Source organism: Crocuta crocuta, unplaced genomic scaffold (genome assembly GCF_008692635.1).
Source record: "Crocuta crocuta isolate KB4526 unplaced genomic scaffold, BGI_CrCroc_1.0 scaffold3, whole genome shotgun sequence".
NCBI classification, from domain to species: Eukaryota; Metazoa; Chordata; class Mammalia; order Carnivora; family Hyaenidae; genus Crocuta; species Crocuta crocuta.
The window spans coordinates 10279281-10300725 of record NW_027529934.1 but is presented as its reverse complement, the minus strand read 5'-3'; the positions used below and the strand labels follow the sequence as shown (position 1 = coordinate 10300725).

Sequence of the window (21445 nt, the reverse complement as noted above, 5' to 3'; positions counted from 1 at the left end):
TGCTGTTTTAGTGTGGGTTGATAGGAAAAAAGGATGATGCCGAAAGGTATAACAACGGCTAACGGAGTGTCACACATGCTTCGAAGCATTTGGACAGAGTAAACTCAGAAGTAATTACTCTTACGATCTCCACCTCCCAGATGAGAAGACTGAGCCTGAGATTAAGTAATTTGCCCCAGATTACCAAACTGAGTCAGGCTCCACACCCTTCGAACTCTATCTAGCACTTTCTGCCTTAATCTTTGTGCTCAGTGGCTTCTCCACAGCTGCCCTAACTTCGGGATGGCTTATGAATCATTGTGTCACCGGACAGTATTCATTACCACAGCATCTCTGCGTCCCTGGAAATCAGCAGAGCGTATCCGTCTGGGGTGTCAAATGTATTCCAGTCCCTAAGGAAACACTGGTTCAGGGAGCTGTGTGGTGGTTCCAGGGCTTTAGGCTGTTTGAGTGGGTGAAATTGGTACTGGGTCTTGAGGCGAGTGGGATGTTCACAAGCAGAGGTGGAGGAATGAAGGGGAAAGGTACACTGAATAAAGGTGCAGGGAGGGGGCTGGAGCCCGTGGGAGCACAGGCAACAGTGGGAATCAGGCAGAGAGGAACAGGTTTCTCCCCGGCCCCTCCCTGTGCCCATTTCCTCCCCACTCAGTAGGTGAAACCGGCCGGCTACCCCTCAGTCTTTTCTGCATACTGCCTGTGTTCATTATTCTGAAATTTCATTCAGATGCTTTTCAAACAGAGAACTGTTTGAAAAGCATATAATCAAAAGGGTTTTTTTTTTAATCCTAGCAGTTCCAAGATCTCATTAATATTTTATATACCAAATATTTGTGAATTATTCATAATACTAATAGTATTGGTCGTCTCAGATTCTTAGAAGAAGAGGCAGTCTGATCCTCCATAAGTGTGAAATATTTCTGCAAATTGAAGTAATGTGGCCATTCATCTCACTGCAAGCGAGTTATTGCCAATAAAAGATTAAGAAATACACTTGAACTATAGTCCCCTAGATGCACAAATTAGGTGTGACCTTAGTTAAGCCATCTGACACCTCCAGGCCTCTTACTGTCCACCTATAAAATGTAAGGATTGGACACCCAGATGTACTTATACTTCCTTACTTAGTTCTGAGATTCTACATGACAAGGCTATGTGACATACCAGCGCCACAAAGCTAGCCTTCCAGTTTACAGAAAGAGCTCAAGCCTTTTCCAGCTCAGCCTTCCTTCGCTAGTTCATTGTTTTTAAACCTAGCTCATCTTGACAGTCACCTTAGGACTTTAAAAAAATGCAGCTTTCGGGTGCCTGGGTGGTTCCTTCAGTTAAGCATCCGACTTTGTCTCAAGTCATGATCTTGCGGTTCGTGGGTTCAAGCCCCACGCTGGGCTCTGTGCTGACAGCTCAGAGCCTGGAGCCTGCTTCGGATTCTGTGTCTCCCTCTCTCTTTGCCCCTCCCCCACTTGCACTCTGTCTCTGTCTCTGTCTCTGTCTCTCTCTCTCAAAAATGAAAATAAGCATGATGAATCATGGGAATCTACACCCAAAACCAAGAGTACACTGTATACACTGTATATTAGCCAACTTGACAATAAATTCTATTGAAAAATGAAAATAAACATTAAAAAATTGTTAATTAAAAATTAAAATAATAAATAAATAAATGCAGCTCTGCATGTCCTATTCAGACTTCCTGAATGAGCATCTTTATTGCCTCTGGGAAGTGTGGTTACATTTTTTTCATCCCTCTGTATGATTTTTTGCACTCTCTATATTTTTATCCCTGCACATATTTTCCTTGAATATCAGGAAAAAAATAGCTTTTTAACAAAAATTGGGAGATGGGAAGTGGGTGGCATTTTTTCTGAATGCAATTTGTTTCTGTTTGCCCAAGAAAAGACAGCACTTGAGTTTTTAAAAAGCCTCTTGAGGAGGGAGAGGGGAATTGAATTATATGAGCTGATGAACTCTTAGAGAAATTAATTAAAAATTAATTAATTAATAACAATAAATTGTTATATACAAATATTGAGTCATTATGTTGTATAACTGAAACTAATATAATGTCAGATGTCAGTTAGACCCCAATTAAAAAAAACTTACTAAATCGTGTTTTTTAGAAGACAAACTATGCACATATAATGATGATTGATAGTAAATAGGTAAAAAGCATTTTCTTTTTTGTATTAGGCACTGAATGTTTATAGGCACCGTGCAGAAAAATACGTTTCATCCCAGGGCAGAGGAAAGCTTGGGGAGGGGAGGGATTGTGTGTCTCGATTCTGAAGGCATTTAATGGTTTTCCATTCTGGTGAGTGCTGGCGCAGGACTCTGTGCTGGTCTGTCTTGCCCATTTGAGCTTGCCTTGGCTGTTGAATGGCTCTGTGGGATACTGCCCAGCCGTGGCCTGGCTCGTGTGACTTTGAACCCAATTTTCCCTATAACAAGTGGTGGTTTTCTGTCTGTTTCCTATCTCAGCAATGGTGGCCCAGCCAGCAGAGAGAAGCTGCGCGGAGAGTGTCCAGCCATTCTTAGCGTCCATTCTGGAGGAGCTCATGGGGCCGGTGAGCTCAGGATTCAGTGAAGTACGCTCACTCTTTGAAAAAGAAGTGGATGAACTTAGCCAGAACTTTCAGACGACCAAAGACACCGCTCAGCTAAAGGAGGTAGATATGAACCCAAGGAGTTGAGTGTGAATGGTCTGCCTGGGGCTGCCTTTTTCTTGGTGCTTAACTGCATTCATACATTCTTTCCTTTCCTCTCTTCCTTCTTTTCCTCACCCTCCTTTCCTTCTACCCATTCATCTAGTTCTTCCATTCACCCAGCCACCCCATCCCTCAGTCCATTTACCTGATTTCCTTTATCAGTGTTTTTCAAGTTGCAAGAATAGTAATCTGCCTGCACAAGTGAAACAATATGCTCACATAGATATATGAGCATAATATATATACGGGCAAAATTAATTACCCATACTCACCCCAACACCTAGGCCACCTCTACTCCTGACTCACTGAATTAACTAATATAAACAGCTTAGAATGTGTTTTCACATAGTTTTTTTCTTGTTCATACAAATAGAGAAGCATATATCCTCATTTATATAAATTTTGTTTGTTGGTTTGTTTCCAATAATGATAAAAACAATGTTTCTCGAAGTTTGTTCCCTGGACCAGCAGCATCATAATCACCTGGCTGTTAAAAACACAGATTCTAAGGCCCCCACCAGCTCTGTACTGAATCAGAAACTCAGGGCAGTAGGGCCCAGCAGTCTGGTTTACAAGGGCCCTCTAAGGATGTGATGCACCCTAAAGTTCGAGAATCACTGACAACTATAATATGGCAACTCGGATTTACTCTTGACATCGCTACCAGTCAGTGGATAAAACCAGTTACTGTCTTTTTTTCTTCTTTCTTATATCTTTATGCATACATACACATGTAATTGTACATAAACAGGATAAAGTTTATGAATATTTTGAAGTTTCTTTTTGCAGTCTTTTTCAAAACTTGCCTTTACTCCCCCCCTTCTACCCTGGCATCATCTACCTCCCTACGGGTCACTGTTGTTAGCATTTTAGCATATGTCATTCTGTATTTTCCCCCTGCTTGTATAGCATATAAAACATACACATTTAGAGGCTGTTTTTCCAGACTGTTTGCTCTTAGAAAAATGGGATCATATTACATATCCTACTCTGTTTATCAGTGTTCTCATTGAAAACATACCTCATGAAGCTGTCTCCAGGTCAGCTGTTATAGCTCTAAATCATCCTTTATAATGGCTACATAATATTTCATGTATGACTGTACCGTGATTTATTCAACTCTCCAAATGTTGCCTGCATCATGGACGAAGCTGCAATAAATAACCTTGTTACATATATTATACTCTGATATTTTCATGCCTGTAAGAGAGAGGCATGCTAGGTTGAAACATAGGTTTATTTCTCCTGTTAACAGATGTTGCTATTTGCATTTTATTTTATTTTATTTTATTTTATTTTTTTTGCTATTTGCATTTTAAAGAAAAAGATTTAAATTTTATGTTTCCACCAATTGGATATGGCAGAGGACTTTCTTCCATTTGCCTGTCAGCAATAGGTATTATAGGTATTACCGCTTGCTTAAACTTTGGTGGGTCTGACAGAAGCAAAGCAGTAACCCATTTTCCCTCTCCTGCCCACCTAATTGTTATTTCTTAAAAATAAATCCAGTATATATTGTGTGAGGAGGGACAAGTTTGATCGCATGCTTGTGCTCATTCATTCCACTTCAGTGTGGCTCCCACAACTGACTTCTCAACGAGAGTAACATTTTCTCTTTAAAAACACAAAGAAAACGGGCCCTTGAACAATTCCTATTTAGAGGAACCTAGAAGCCTAGATTTGTCTGTTTTCTGTGACTTGAAAATCGGACAGCCCATCGATACTACTCCCACTCTGTGCTACTCTCCAGTTTTCCCTGAACATACATGGTCATTACCTTTCTATCTTCTCTTTCTCCACCCGCCATCCTGTTTGTTCTAGATACCTAGTATTCAATTTTAAAAATTAAAATTAAAAAAAATTTTTTAAATTAAAGTAAGCTTGGAAAATAGAATGCCTTCTCTCAGCAACAATACTCGCGGTGTAAGAGTATGCTGGTGAAACCTGACATCTTTAGCGGAGGCAGTCCGTTGCTGGAAGCCCTGTGGCCTCACTGATCAAGTCATCACTTGTGCAAGCCAGAGGGGGACCCCAGCTTCTAAACTGGATGCCTCTCCTAGGCCAGGCTTCTTCCTACCACCCACCTCCCCACCCACTGGCACCGCAGAGCACCTATGGCAGAGGGAGATTCCATGGGCACTGACAACCTCAGAGAACCGGGGGGCGGGGGGGTCTGGCTTCATTCCCGGAGTGCCGGGCGCAAGGGCATCCCAACCTTGCTGAGGTTTTGTAAGTGCTTGGCCCTCATTACGAAAGGCTTGGGAGGCTTGTGGGCCCAGCAGCAATTCCAGGTGCCAGAGAGCCTCAGCTCTGGAGGTGGGAGCCCAGAGTCCATCAAGAGCCAAGATTGGAGCCCCCTAGATGCTTCCCTGGGTCCTTCCATCCTCCAGCCGGGTCCTCCCCCAGTCCCTGCCCTGGCAATAGAGCTGCCCCAGGGACCCCCGAAGGAGGGAGTCAGCACAATTGAAATGTCACTGACGTAGTTTAGACTTTATGTAATATGTAATATGCATGCCAATTTGCTCCTGAGTCTGAAGATATTTAACTTTTCCCTTCACCAAAACGCAGCATCTAGACCGGCTTATGAATCTTCCACTGGATTCTGTGAAGATGGAACCTTGTTATATTAAAGTCAACCTGCTCCAGGAGCGCTTGCAGGATCTCAAGAGCCGCTTCAGATTCCCCCACGTCGATCTGGTGGTCCAGAGGACCCAGAACTACATGCAGGAGGTGGGAGCCCCAGGGGACCCCCTGGGGGTGAGGATGGAGATAGCAGAGAAACTGGGGCTGGCCAGTGAGATTGGTGTGCTAGCGTGGCTCTGGGCAGTGAGGCCCATTTGTGTCATCATCGTGTGGAGTGAGGACGTACCTGTCCTCCCCGCTGGCTTCATCTTTCTTCCATGTGAACGAGCATCAGGAAGGAAAAAAAAACCATTTCAGGGAAATAAGGCAGCATTAACTGGCAATTACCTGCTTTGTCAAACCAGTGCTTTTAACCTTGGCTGCACATTCAGATCGTCTGGGGAGCTTTTGAGAAATCCTGATGTCTAGACCCCACTCCCAGTGATTTCCCCCACTCCCATGCCCACTGCTTCTAATATGCAGCCACAATGGAGAACTACTGGATTAAATTAATTCCCTAACCTGGTTAAGAGTAAATCAATCAATCAATCAATCATGGCTTCCTATCTGGATTTCTTGCATCTACTTGGTAGATCTACCTTTTTTCCCCCACAAGGAACATTTTCTCCAGGAACAACTACAAATCCATTCCACACCCTAATGCTTTCTAAATGAAGAAAGGTGTGATCACTGAAGCCATAAGAGGCCAATTCTATGTCAGAGGTGTTCTGGGGGAGCTCCCTAGGAGCCTGGACATTGTGCCGGACCCCACTTCAGAGGCAGATGCTTAGATAAGGTCACTAACAGTGTTTGAGAGTGCTATAACAAAGGTATATGTTCACGTGTTGGGATCACAGGCTTGGGGAAGAAAGAACCATTTTTGTCCTTAAAAGTTACAGGACGGATTAAGTGATATACCGTATTATCTAGCCTCTGAGTGAAGGATTAAAAATGAACCAGGAACAAAATTGGGCAACAGTTTAACAGAAGCCCCTTTGGTAATACTGAACCCTGGTGAAGCTGATACAGGCACACGTGCAGAGAATAAGAAATCTAAATTCCTTCCGTTTCCTGACTCTTGTGCACATCAGCCACTCTCCCCACCAAGCCCTGACCCTGCCTCCCTTCCAGTCCGGCAGAGAAAGACAGAGAGGTGGGGTGGTGGGCTGGGAGTGGAGAGAGGTGTGCCAGAGTGGTTCACATCCACCCAAGAATGGAAGTGCAGGATTTAAAAAGCAGCCAAAAACTCATTGGAGAAGCCGCCCAACCTCACTTTGTCAAGTCCTGGCTGCAGGCATAGAGACTGGGGGAGACTCCCACAGGGAGGATGGTGTTCTCAACCCCATGGCCTCCATGGGTTTTCCAGCTCAGAGAATAAGAAGAGAGAAGGGGGGAAAATACATACCAACACACAAGTGTGAGTGTGTGCTTACTTCTCAGACTCTTATTGATTCCCCTGTGGCCAGGTGCCTATTTATTTCACAACCCATGTAGAGGGCATGAGGCTCTGTTGTCCTGGGTGGTCCCAGAGTAGTGCCTGAGGGGACTGTGATGGTCATCCCCTCCCTGCTCCGGGGTAGAGACGCTGGCCTCTGACCAGGCACCGTTCTGTGTCGCTTTTGGTTTCTAGCTAATGGAGAATGCAGTATTCACTTTCGAGCAATTGCTTTCCCCACACCTCCAAGGAGAGGCCTCCAAAATTGTGGTCGCCATTGAGAAGGTGAAGCTCCGAGTCTTAAAGGTAAACCATTCTCTCATTTGTGGGAAGCATAAAACAAGAGCGTGACCCCTGCTTCTTTTGTTAAGTGGAAAATACTAAGTTCTCTTTCACAGCCCCCGGCCCCCTTGAGGTAGCAATGGCTACCACGCAGCTGGTCCCCCCAGCATGACTTTCTTGCCTGTTCTGCCATCTAGTGGCAGATTTAGGGACCGCAGGCCCTCGGCATCATTGCCTATCAGCTAGAAGTGACCTGTTCCCTGCTTACTTTCATAGCAATTGGACTTGATATTTATTGCCTGTCCACTATAAGTAAAACATTGTGATAGGTATTCCCTGTGATAGGCAAGACACAGCCTCCTTCAAAGAGCTTACATAGTAAAATCCATTTAAATTGGCCAACATTTTTTAGAAAAATCAAAATCTCCTGGAAAAGGAAATACTCAAAAAAAAAAAAAAAAAGAACAAAGGCTGCCCACCATGTGAAATTGTTTTTAATGTACTTTTAATGTACTTACTGGTTAAGTATATAACCAAATGGTTTTTAATAATAACAGCTTACACATCTATGGTATATTTTTAAAGCTTTTTTGTTTTTAACCTATCCTGCTTTGTTTGGTTTTCACAAGGACTTGTGATATAATTAGAATATGTCTCCATTATAGAGATGAGGAAGCTGACTCACGAAGAGCTAGTGTGTCTTACTTAAGCTCATCAGGCTAGTCAATGGTGAGCCTACAGCTCAAACTATTCTTAGTCCACTAATTTCTTACTACCTATTCCCCTACGCAGTGCCTTGAAGCAGAAGATCAAAGTACCACACAGGAAGTAGGGAACTCTGGCAACCAAATCACTGAGATTAAATGCAATTTTTATTATGGTAACACAAATAATAATGAACTTCCAATTGGAAAGAAAAGATAGTATCAATGTCAATATCACCTCCAGTGTTGGGACACTTTATACCTCTCAGGACAGTCCATTTCTTCTCCGGACACCTTTAACTGAAAGAACATACTTCTAATGTGAAGCCAAAGTTCTCACCATTGGTGATTCTGGTTCTGTCCTCTCTGTTCATGTCCCTCAATATAGTAGCCTTTGGTTGTTTGAATAGAGCTAAGAGTTCACCATAAGTTGTTATTTCCAGTATGAATGCCTCCTTGTCTTTAACCATTCTGCTCACATGCCTGTGACTATGTTCCAGTTTGTCTGTGATCCCCTTAAAGTATCATCTAAAACCAAACTGTGGTCCCTAGGCTTGAATATTCCATGCAGAGCAGTGAATCGTCATTGTTCTTGGTCTAGATACTAAACTTCTTTGGTTAACATGCCACAGTGTTAAGGTTGCTATGAGCCAGACTCTCTTCCCTTGTGAAAATCATTACAACCCACTAATCCTGCTTTTAGGATGTGAAGTGAAAGAAGTAGATGATTGTGGCTCCCATGGAGCAACCCAGGACAGGGGTGATGACATACAAACTCACTCCCCAGTTCTGTCCCCATCTTCTTTGGAATGTAGAAGTCACTGTTTTGATCTTGCCTACAGATCTTTCCCTATCTGTAAGAGGGGAAGATAAGATGGATCGCTAATAGTTGTATCCTCCACCCTGAGTTGAGAGGATTGCATGATAAGATCTCTGAGACCTTAGAAACACCACAAGGTTCTCAGAAATTAGGAGGAAATGGAGACAAGTGAGTGACTGAGTTTTTGTTTAAGCAAAAGTTAACAGATTGCAATGTTGCTATTTAGCATATGTTTCTATCTCTGTATTGACAGCAATATGATTATGACAGCAGCACCATCCGGAAGAGGATATTTCAAGAGGCACTGGTTCAAATCACACTTCCCACTGTGCAGAAGGCACTGGCATCCACGTGCAAACCAGTAAGGGGATGGAGTTACTCCAGAGAGCCTCCTTGTATTGCTATGAAGTTCAAGCAAGTTCTTTTGCTATGATGTGCTTCCAAACAGTAGACTACACCAGGGAGGGGTCAGCAAATTTTTCTATCAGTGATCAGCTAGTAAATCTTTTAGGTTTCGTGGGTCACACTGTTTTGTTGCAGCTACTCAGCTCTGCTAAGTGCAAAAACAGACGTAGGCAATATATTAACAATGGGTCCTTCTGTGTTCCAATAAAACTTTATTTGAAAGAACAAGCAGCTGCCAGATTTGCTGACCCCTGGCCTGGACAAACTCTCAAAGGCAATGATCTGACTTTGAGCCAAATTAAGGGTTTCCATAGACCATCTGAGGACACCACGTGCTCTTCATCATAGTATGACTCATGGGAACCACATGTCCTCTGAAACTCAACTGCTAAATCTAGGAATAGACCTAAGAAACATGATTACAGAAGGCTATTTTTTCTTTTAAATCCAGTAAAATTTGTTTGGTGAAATCAATGAAACTGAAACCACCTAAACCTGCTGCCAGTGACAGCCATGATTATGAAGGTGTGACTTAGTCTGCAGAGCAGAGCAATAGGCAAGCTGCCTGTGGAGGCTTGTTCAAGATCTAGGTTCAAGTCCTGGCACCTCTGTGTATTGGCTCTGGGGCCTTGAGCAAGTCACTTTTCCTCTTTCTTGGCCTAGGTTCCATCTTCTAGGAAATGGAGATGACATATTTTGCAGTATGTTTTTTAAGATTGCAGAGACTAGAATGATTTAATTAATATTTGATGTGTGCTTACCCTGTGTTGGGCAATATATAAAACGCTTTGTATGGATTATCTCAATAATTTTCACGACAATGCTAGGAGGAGGTGCTATTTATATCTTCATTATACAAATGAGGAAATCTGAGGGATTAAGTCACAGGCCCAAAGTCGCAGCTGGTAACCACCAGAGACTGACCTCAGCTCACACCTGCTGCTAACGTGGCATGCACTCAGTAAATGGTACCTACTACTACTATTGCTGTTTCTGTATTTCAGAAATGATCTATGAGCCTGGACATTTTCAGTGCTTTCTCCCTCTTGGAGAAAATCACAAAGAGCTTTTTAGAATTCAAAAAGGGCTTTTGGGGTAGCTTAGAGGGTCTCCAAGAATTGGAACATTAAAATCCTTTGCATAAGTTATTTTACTACATTAATTTCTTTGGTTATTTTTATATTCTATACTTTTTTTTTCTTCAAAGTCTTGGCATATCTAGTACCTAGCATTTATTTCTAGGAGTTTGATAAAGCCAAAGGAGTGAAGCACCTGTCTGTATGTTTGGCCTTTGGCCATTTGTGGATGGGAAGATGTAGCCTCCCAGAGGAGGACTTAGCCCAGCTCTAATTGTGTCTGTACCCAGACATTCTGCTGAGGGTGTTTTTCTTCTTCTATCCCAAAGCAATCTGGGCGCCGCAAGGCCTCCTTCTCCCAGAAGAGGAGAAGGGTAAAGAAGTCCCCTTTCTCATGAGTTCCCATTTTCCAAGCATCAGCGGAATTGTACCCAATCTATAAAATGCTCTTGTGATTTTTAATCAAGAGAGATTGGTTTCAAAAGAAGCTGAGACCCTAGCTTTTCAGAAAGAAGGATATTATTCCAGTGCCAAGAAATTTCCTAAAAGCTGGATTTTCAGAATGGGCAGATTGGGGGATTACCTGCTTCATTGAAGGATTCTTTTTTTTATTATTAATTTTTTAAATGTTTTATTTATTTCTAAGAGAGAGAGAGAGACACACACAGCATGAGCAGGGGAGGGTCAGAGAGACAGGGAGATACAGAATCTGAAGCAGGCTCCAGGCTCTGAGCTGGCTATCAGCACAGAGCCTGACATGAGGCTCGAACCACGAACCGTGAGATCATGACCTGAGCCGAAGTTGGACGCCTAACCAATTGCACCACCCAGGCGCCCCGGAGGATTCTTTATTTTACTAAAGCAAGGTCCCCATGGTTCTTTATATCACAGCTTCCTAGATCTGCGGTACTCAATCCCAGCTGCACATTAAAATTGCCTGGGAAGCTGTAAAAAAAATTCTGATTCCCCAAGATCCACCCTCAGGGCTACCAGTTAGATTGCTCCAAGGAATTAAACATATGTTAGCGTTTAATCAGTTCAATATAGAAGACCTATTTTATAAAGCCAGACATGTCACAACAGTATAAACATCCCTAGAAATTGTTCCTTTCCACACACTTAGTTAGCTGTTCGAAATTTTAAAGGCCTGCTATTCCAAAAACATTTATTGAATATGTGTCAAATGTGATCCAGGCACTGTGCTAGGCCAATGTCCCTGCTGTCCTGGAGTTCATAGCCTGGAGGCAGCAGGCAGGCACAGACGGGCATATGGAATGCTGTGTGATGAGCCCAGCAGTGGCCTTATGGCGAAGAGTGGTGGCCAGGGTTCTGAGCTGGTGTCCCGCTCTGCTTATGGGGTCAGAGAGGATGTCCCAGAGTCATGTTTTCACCTAGTCTTGAGGCAAGAATCAGAATGGGAGACCACCTGGGGAGATGAAAGGGTGTTCCAGACTTGAGCCCCCGTGCCCCTTACTTTGCAGAGGAAGGGAGAGGCACAGAGCAGTGACATGACTTGCTCAGGCCCACAGCCAATCCAGGGCAGTGTCCAGCCTCCTGGCAGGTGTTCTTTCCACACAGTTCTTGTCTGTGTGTCAGTCCTGCCTCACAGACCTTCTCTGGGTCATGGGAGCTCATGTCATTTCAATCCTTTGTCTTTGCTCTAGGGTGGATTTAAAGGGACCCCATTATCACCTGGCCCTGGACGGCAGGCCCCCAAGTCCTGTAGCACTGAGGGTCGTCTGCCTGTGTTGGCTTCTGATCACCTGCCGTAAACCCTGTCCCTTCAGGCAAAAGGCATCAAATCCTGCTGCTAAAGCCCTGGCCCTTGGGGCCCTTCCAGCAACATCAGCTCTAAGGATAACCGATTTAATCCCTGGCATGTGGTTTTTGTACATTTTGACCCCTTCCCTGTCCTCGAGCCATCTGGAAACTCTCTGGGAGCAAAAAGGGTTCAGGGCTTTCAGGGCTTCTGCATCCTGCCTGGTTGTCAATGAGTGTCAGGGCCAGTTGGAGGGAAGGAGGAGAATGTTCCTGAAGAGCCCTTGGCTAGAGATTCTCCACACCTGAAAAAGACCTCATCCTAATAAAGTTAAACATCTATTCCAGGACCCAGCAATTTCACTTCTAGGTATAAACTTAAGATAAATAATTCCCTGTTGGGAATACAAACTCGTGCAGCCACTCTGGAAAACCGTGTGGAGGTTCCTTAAAAAATTACAAATAGGGGGCGCCTGGGTGGCTTAGTCGGTTGAGCGTCCGACTTTCACTTAGGTCATGATCTCGCGGTTCGTGGGTTCGAGCCCCGCATCGGGCTCTGTGCTGACTGCCAGCTCAGAACCTGGAGCCTATTTCAGAGTCTGTGTCTCCCTCTCTCTCTGACCCTCCCCTGTTCACGCTGTCTCTCTCTATCTCTCCTAAAAATAAATAAAACATTTTAAAAAAATTTTTTTTAAATTACAAATAGAACTCCCCTATGACCCAGCAATAACACTGCTAGGAATTTACCCAAGGGATACAGGAGTGCTGATGCATAGCGGCACATGTACCCCAATGTTCATAGCAGCACTCTCCACAATAGCCAAAATATGGAAAGAACATAAATGTCCATCAACTGACCAATGGATCAAGAAGATGTGGTTTATCAATACAATGGAATACTACATGGCAATGAGAAAGAATGAAATCTGGCCACTTGTAGCAATGTGGTTGGAACTCGAGGGTATTATGCTGAGCTAAATAAGTCAGTCAGAGAAAGACAGATACCATATGTTTTCACAAGAAAGAAGCATTTTGGCTATAATGGAAAAAAAGGAGGGCCTTGAGACCCACTGACCCACCGATAGGGCTTTGAGATGATCAAAATCTGTGTGCGCAGTACAGGAAATGGTGCCTCGGTGCCTGGGGAAAAGGAAGGGAATGACCAGTGCTGAGGGTGCCACTCTCTGAAGAAGGGGTCACGTATGGGAGCCATGCTGTCTGCACCTCCTCTACAAACTGGCCTCTCATGCCTTGTCCTTTGTCTTCCTATCTCTCACCCTCTAGGAGCTTCAGAAATATGAGCAGTTCATTTTTGCAGATCACACCAACATGATTCATGTTGAAAATGTCTATGAGGAGATTTTACATCAGAGCCTCCTTGATGAAACTCTGAAAGGTAAGGGAGAATTTCTTGGTGCTGAAGGTGGGGACACCAGATGGACGGGAGCACCCCTCAAGGGGGACCCAGGGAGGCCAGCGAAGTTTCTCAACAGGTATGGAAGGGGAAGAGGAAATCAATACTGGTGTGTTGGGGAGACAGAGAAGAAAGGAGAGGAAAGAGAGAAGGATACTTACTGACCTTGACTGTGGTCCATGGTTTGGCACACACCGTGCTGGCCCGTTAGATATTATTTCTTTGAATATAAATAAGAACTCTGTGAGACAGGAATTTCAAGCTTCATTTTTTCAGAGAAAACCGAGGTTTGGGGAGATTAAAGCTGGACTGTCTCAGCAACAGCTGTCTTCCCCCAGCTGCTCCAGACAGAAACAAAGGCAAACAGGTGCTTTTAGCCACAGACTCACAGCCCCTCCCAGAGCCAGGAGGAGGTGAATCCTGGAGCAGGGGCTGCCAGCTGCTCCCTCAGCACATTCCTCACCTCCTGTCAGCTGGACAGAAGCAGACACAAGGCGCTGACACAGTGCTCCGTGTCCCCCGTCCGTGGAATTAGGCCTCGCTTGTGATGGGCCTGTGGACAGGAAAACTTAGATAGAAACCCACCCTACAGGGCCATTCTCTGAAACTGCAGGCCTGACACCTTCCTTGGAGAAGGTGTTAGTATCACAAAAAAACCCTCCACAAAGAAAGCTGGCCCAGCACAAGCCCCGGGTCACAGTAGCCAACCCAGCGAGGTAAGAAATAGAAAGATGTCAGCACTGTGTGTGACCGGAGGGCCCCGCTCAAGGCCAGTCCACTGTGGTACCTTCGAGCCAATTAGGAAATGGCTCCCACTCTCTGGACACTTGTCTGCTCTCTGTCAAAAAATTGCCATGATACAGTGATCTTATCAGAGTAGGATGCTCTCCTGCTAGGGGCTGGGGAATCTTGCCGACCACACAAATCTGTGCTGATCCTGATGCGAATGGTACCCCCTTGAATGTGATACTGTTGGGCACTGTACAATGTGCGCAGCTCTGGAAGGTCAAAACTGTCAGCTGCTATCATTATTGTTAACGCTTTTAGTTCCCTCAAGGCCTCTAAGACCGAGCTGGATGCACACAGGTCTCCATTCTAGACACTACAGGTCAACAGGGCTCTCTCTGCCTGCTCAGTACTGAGCACCCATTACGCGTTCAGGACTGGACTGGGAGGTGAAGCAGAGAAATGTCAGGCCTGCCCTGCAACGGGGCCTCCATAGTGATACAGGTGATGCTGTTCTAGACTGCGAGCTCCTTGAAAGCCAAAGCCGTATTTTATTCATCTTTGGATTCTCAAAGTCCGTCCCATTCATAAAATGAATGAGCGAAGGAATGAAAGAATGAATGCTGCAGAGGCCCAGAGTTTGGAATGGGTGTGTGGGCTTTAGGTCGTCAGGGAAAGACAGCTGGAAGAGGGTGACTAAAAGCTGGAATTTGAAGTTGAGAAACTGTGGATAAGCCAGAAAAGCTGGGAAGGAAGTTCGGCTTCTGGATAAAATCAGAAACTCCAGGGTGGTCAGGGGAGAGTGTTAATGTCCTGTTTTGTGTTCTGGTCTCTCTCAGTCATAAAGGAAGCTGCTATCCTGAAGAAACACAACTTGTTTGAAGACAACATGGCCTTGCCCAGTGAAAGCGTGTCCAGCTTAACTGATCTAAAACCCTCTGTGGGGTCAAACCAGGCCAGCCCTTCCAGGAGAGCCTCCACCATTCTGCCAGGGGTTTCAGAGAGCGAGACCCTGAGTAATGAAGTATTCCAGGAGTCAGGGGAAAAGAACCAGCCTGGGGTCCCTAGTCCATTGGCCAAAGAAGAAAGCCTTTCCCTTCCTGTACCCGCCTCTCCCCCGGGTGAGGACGGACAGGTGGTTATTTCAGGCACCGATGGCCCTGTCGTAGATCTCGTGGCTGCAGAGGACACGGCAGGAGCCCTGGGCACAGGCTCACCAGAGCTGGAGTTTGGAGGGGCTCCTGAGAACGGAGAACCCACCCACAAAAAGCCAGAACCCAACTCAGCCTCAGGCTCCTTAAAGGAGCTCAGAAATTTGTTGACAGTGACCATTGAAGTGCCAGTGGAATCTGCCACCCTTGAGATTGAAAAAGATACACACGAGGAGATCCTGGCTCCCCAAGAAATTGGAAAATTAGAGGAGACAACCCAGATGTGCACAGAGGCCAGTGCACCAGCTGCCTCGGGCCAGCACAGCTGTGAAGAGAATGAAGTCAGTGAGGGGGAGGCCCATTCTCCCCCTCCGGAGGCCGAGGCCGGCGGGCTGGAGTTGGGGGGATGTCTGGAGGCTCAGCTGACCCGTGAAGGGCTCGCCCAGAGTGCCAGCAGCCCAGTCCCCACAGAGCAGCAAGCCGAGAGCGAGCTCACAGAGAGGGCTTCCAGACTGGACGGCCAGGCTGCAGCCACTGTGGAGGGGGAGGCCAGGGCTGACCACACGTGCCCCAGTGAGAGCCAGGTTTCTGTGGAAGAAGCAGGGGGAGGGGATAGCACCATGGCCCAGGCTACTGCCAGTGTGGATGCAGAGCAGATGAAGCCTGGTGGTGATCATGGGTGTCAGTGGGTGGTAGGGAGTGCTCCCAACATCGATCTGCCCGATTCACAAGATGTGGGGGAGAGTAGCCCAGAGCCACCCTCAGAAGAGTGAAAGGAACAATTTGGCATAGTACTTCTTTGCACAAACTCAGCCAAAGGTTAATGGTTATGGGTATGCTTAGGGGTTACACGCAAGTTGTTACAAAAAAAAAAAAAAAAATTAAGTGCTTCCTTAATGTGTGTAATGAAACCAGAGGAAATGCACACCGGGCATGCACACGGAGGCAGACCTTTGTGCAATTCAGCTGTTCTACCATGAATTACTGCTTTAGCATTTTAATAGGGATTACAAAGTAACAAGAGAGTTTGGGGTGAAAGGCAGCTGAGGGTGGCTAAGGGAGGCGGTGGTGTCCCAGCAAAGATGAAGAAAACAGCGGGAGCACGTTGCCAACACACTGCACATTTTCCTCTAATGCACTTTAAGGCTTTTTAATTTTCGGTAAGAACGCAAATGTATATTGTGAATCCAGCTTCACCATCTACTCTACCCACCTCACCGTCCCTGAAGGACTCAGCATTCATCCACAGTCTGACCACGGGAAAGGGTAGGTGGTGAACACTGGTCACCCTGCCGTGGGCAGCCCGGCAGCGCCTGTGACATCATGCCCGAGAGAGCCCAGGGGAAGCTGAGCAGAAACAGAGGAACGTTGTGGTCTGGGGGACTGTCTGAGCCTGTTACTAATTCTGCTATCAATTTCTTGGTAATTAATCGTGTTGATTCTTATTAATTAATCACCTTTTGGGGAAATTCAGATGAGGCAAGAAAATTTCCTTGGCATGTGTAGGCCTGAAAGCGTTCCAGATTCGTCTTAGACTGTGAAGAGAGGGCTTAGCTAATTATCGAGCGTAGAAGACTACCAATTAAACAAGCATTATTTGAAAGCTACTCTATGCCACATGCTGTGCTGAGCATAGTGATAACAACAACCAAAAAAAGAAGAAGAAGAAAAGATAAAGGTGCTTTGTCTAGCATAAATTAAAAGGTCTATCGGAATTTAAAGAAAAAATATGTCAATTTTCAAACCATGACAACTTTCTATTCACTGAAACAGTCCTGATTCATTCCCAGAAGGGGAATAAGGTGAATGAATGGGGAAGGAGGGAAGGAAGGAAGAAAGGAAGGAAGGCAGGAAGGAAGGAAGAGAGAGACAGAAAGAAAGAAAGAAAGAAAGAAAGAAAGAAAGAAAGAAAGAAAGAAAGAAAGAAAGAAAGAAAGAAAGAAGAGGAGAGGAGAGGAGGGAAGAGAGAAAAGAAAAAAGAAAGGCAGTGGAGAGAGAAAGAGAAAAGCCAAGATATACAACATCAAGTTCCAAAGATGTCACTCAAAGTGGACATCATTTGTTTGATCATTCAGCAAGTACACTGAGTCACAGTTATGTCCCAGGCACTGGAGATACTGTAGTGAGAAAGACTCTGTTCCTGTCTCCCAGAACTTAAACTTGAATGGAAATAGACACAGATACATCTTCTCAATGGATCATGACCTATAATAACTGTTAATGTAAAAGACTTACTTGCAAAAGATTAAAAAGATGTGTTCTATTATTCTTCAAGAAAATATCATATTATTTTTTAAAAGCTTCTGTCCCAGGAACTACCTGTGGGTTGGTATTTCCTTCCATAAATTTTAGTATTAAATCCCAATGTATTGTCTTAAAAGCCTGTTTTGATCATCATCAGCAAGTTTATATCAGTTCTTTTATCCCACAGTTCAGTTGTTTAACCAGGAGTTAAAATATAGCTCTGTTCACCTCCCCACGAAGAATCTCTAGGTTTCTAGGTCATGAAGAATGAAGAATCATCAGTATCACTATATTTTCATATTGAATCATTATAGCTCCTCTTTGAATGTTTAGATCCTCACATCTATGAAGGGTCTCCTTGTAGGGAAAGAAGGTAGAGACCACGCCTCCTCTGGTCCCTGCAGTACCCAGTGCTCAGTCATATCCTTGCATGTAGCACAGAGTATTAAAATTCTGTTTACTTCCCATCTCTTCTGGGGGTCCCTCTGTTCAAGGACTGAAACTGGGGTCTATTAATCATGTGTGCTTCCTGCTAGACAGACACAGCCTTGAATAACTTTTCCCTGCCTTCTCAAGTCACTTTCATGTCCCTAGTGCCAAGCAAGAGCACTGGCACACATCAAGCTGCTCAGGAAATGTGAGAACTGAACGCCCGTCATGCTGCTGTGCCGGGCTATCTGGGGCTTGCTGTCAGGCAGGGAGCCGTTTGTAATTGGACTTCCTGCCCTTGGGGAGTCTTCCCTTAGGGCGAGTCCAAAGTCCAAGAGGCAGGCAGCCAGATGGTCAGATGCGCTGCCCAGTAAGGCCCAGAGCCAAAAAAGCAGTGCCCAGCCCTACCCAGGACTGCCCTTCTCTCTCCAGGAGAATGTCAGCGAGTGAGGAGCCCCCAGCCCAGGCCAAGCCCACGCTGGAGCTTCCCACCTTCTCCCCTTTGCTCCCCTCAGGACTTCTTAAACCCTTTGGAAAACTAAGAGATTTTTCCAACCCTAAAGAAAGTACATCTCACAGCATCGGATGGATGAACATCAGTGCCCTAACTTTACCCATCCTGTAGGCCAGAGGGTACTGGGGGGACATACCTGAAGACACAGAATTTTTCTGTACAGATTTCACAAAAGACAAGTTCACTAGATGAAGCAGGATGATTGTTCCGTCTGAAGGTGGGACAGGAAACTAACGTTCCTTAAAAAATATTCCGTATTCATTTCAACATGATGAGTGGAATAGCTCCATGCTACTATGAGCTTGTCTTGTTTTTAATAGACTTGTTTGTGTTGATTCAGTGGTTTCCAGGTTAGAGCAAGGTTATTGTAATTTAAATGAGCAGCACGAAAGGCTTCTGCAGGCTGCTCTGGGGATCTCTCCTAAGGGCAAACCCATTAGAAATGCATAAAACCTCAGGGCATGGTTTTCGGCAAAAATCCCATGCCTTTAAATGAGCTATGTTACTATTGACCTTTTACAAAGAGAATGTTTTCCTTGAAAAAGAATTGGCTCGTCATTTTTTCCTTTGCAACTTAGAGCAGAGACGGTAGTACCTTGAGTCATGCAGAGAAAACTCTCTTTTCAAAAAAAGTACTTTGGAAATTGTTACAAGGATAAGATTCCAACCTGTCCAAAAGCTTTTATAAAGAGGCTGAGTGTGAGGAACTGCAGGTCTTTGGGCCTGATCTATTACATTTTATTGCAAAGATTCTCAAGTCTGGTTTTGTAACCCTCCAGACTGGAGTTGGTGATTTCAAGGGGGTTCACAATTCTGCCAGATGAGTGATTTTCATTCTTTATAAGAAGTGCTGAACGCTATATGCTACATTGCAATTTTAATATAGGGAGGGGAAGGGCATTATTGATTAAAGCAATACAGATTCAATAGGTTAAAAAAGTCAACTATGTGTGTCTTCTTACTTTACCATAAATAAGTGGGTTTGGGGACCTACCTTCTGAAGTCAGTAACTTCAAGAATAAAATCTACACTGTGGATGGGTTTTTCTGGTCACTATATAAAGCAAATAAACTTAACAGCACTTTGTAACCACGTATTTACTCTGTCAAGTGCCTATATTCCAATAAAATGTTCATCCTTGAAGAGTTGTCCAAATGCCATATTATTTAGATTGGAGGTGGTTTCATCTTTTAAACAAACGTCATACTTAAGCAAGGAGGAACACCCTCAGATGGAAAAGTGAATCACTATTGCTGTATTATGGAACTTTTAATTTTCTGTTGTCAAAAATGAGTCCAAAGAGAAGTCACTTAATGTCAGAGGTAATTATGCTTTGAAAATTCTGCTTATTTCTCTAGGAATAATTTCTCTATGTCTGTAATAATGGGCAATTACTCTTGACATAATTGAACTACTGTTCAAACAAATTTATCTGCAATGGGTAACATTAAGCGAAACATTCATTCTTTCTACAGTCATGCATAAAACAATATTTACTTACCAATATCCACAGTTGCTCATTCCTCCATGAATTCATTCAACCAAAAAATAATGATTTTGTATGTATTATATGTAGGCACTCCAGTGGGTACTAGAGAAACAGACGTGGAGATGATGGATATGGTCCCTGACATCCCCAAACTCAAATTCTCAGGATAAACATGGCCAGGGAGAGCCCAGAATGGACACTTGCTTCCTTGGCTGGCATAAAACTTGCTGATAACAGTTTTAACTCTGTCTGCACCAACAGCTCCCTCCAGGAAAGGAAGAAACATTGGAGAAATCAAGTCCACTGAGTGTGGTATAGACTTTACCATTCCCTTTCCTTCCATACCAAACTCCCAATAGGCAAGAGTCATTCCCAGAGTGGCTCCTCCAGCACTTCTGTTTAGAGTCCATTATCAGATTGGAATTGGAGGTTCCATTTCCAATGGGAGGTTCCATTGATTTGAAATATCTTATGCATAGTTTTTTTCTTAGATTATATTGGTGGTTTGGGTAGAACTGTTGGAGGTCTTGAGAGGAGTCAACTAAATAAAGCCCTTCTGTCCCCAGCCATGCTTGGAGCCACTCCTGCTTCAACATCTCTCGACCTTCGCCATAGTCTTCCCCTCTCCAAGAACTTCTGACCCTCCTTTCTCAATCTCCCAATTCCCACTTTTCCTGTAAGACTCTGAACAAGTCAGGACAATCCCTTCCCCCCAACCACCACCACCATCACCATAACACTTTGCCAAACTGTCACTCTAGTTTACTTGACCACTTCTGGCTGTTTTCTCTTACTCTACCACAGCCATCTACCTCTCTGTCTTCAGTCTTTGTATCCCTAACAGAGCATACATCCCTGTGTACAAAAAGTGCTCAGTAAATGTTGAATGAATGAATAAATATCACTAATCCCAGCAATGGTCTGCAAAGCTGGCAACTTTATTCACCCTCAGCTTATTTGAGATAGTTCTGTTTTAGTGATGGAATTTCATCATGTGTTTGTGCACGCCCGTCCCTCTGGGAGAGAACATGAGAGCCAAGTTGTCCCCAAATCAAGCTAGCTAATATGAAGCACTCCTAGTTTTCAGAATTCTAACCTCCACTGGATTTTCCTGAGGTTCCTATGAGGTCAACAAGGTAAAAAGATAAGTTTCCTCTTGGATTTTACCCAAATCGGTGAGATGTGAGCAAATGCCCAACTAATGCATGGACAGCATCTGCCTTCTGGCAGCCTTCTTCTTGAGGTTGGGCAAGGAGCAGGAAAGAAGCTGTGGTCCCTGCCTTTAGGGAACTTAGTCCAGTTGGGAAGACCGAGAAGCAAGTGGTGGTTCTGCCGGCAGAGGATGAAGCATTCGGCAGCACACATGAAGGGCAACTAAATACTCAAGCAATGTCAGATTTGGTTGTTGAGCCTTTATTTCCCACTGCTTTTATTTCTTCCCTTCATGGACTAATGTCCAGGCTCTAGCTGCCTACAGATAGTCTGAAGAAAATTTTTATCAAGACTCCTTTCCACCAACCCCTATATGCTCTTTTCTGGAATCTTGAGTCCTCTCTGGATGCTGATCCAGATCTTCTGCATATCCATTGTGGTTTACTTCATGGAATCCAAATTCATAGATGGTTACTTTCCCCCTCTGGTCTCTACGCAAAGAGATGCACACATGTACTAGTG

General features: G+C 44.5%; 1 protein-coding gene across 1 annotated transcript in view; it reads left to right on the top strand.

Annotated features, from left to right (window-relative positions):
• The window catches only part of NIBAN1 (niban apoptosis regulator 1), a 97717-nt gene extending 78290 nt beyond the window's left edge, over window positions 1–19427 (top strand). Inside the window, exons 9-14 of the mRNA XM_077763363.1 lie at window positions 2476–2663; window positions 5271–5432; window positions 6955–7065; window positions 8819–8926; window positions 13089–13200; window positions 14784–19427. Coding sequence (XP_077619489.1) covers window positions 2476–2663; window positions 5271–5432; window positions 6955–7065; window positions 8819–8926; window positions 13089–13200; window positions 14784–15868 — 1766 coding nt within the window. The 3' untranslated portion in view covers window positions 15869–19427. The remainder of the gene's footprint in view (window positions 1–2475; window positions 2664–5270; window positions 5433–6954; window positions 7066–8818; window positions 8927–13088; window positions 13201–14783) is intronic.
• Window positions 19428–21445: the final 2018 nt, after the last annotated feature.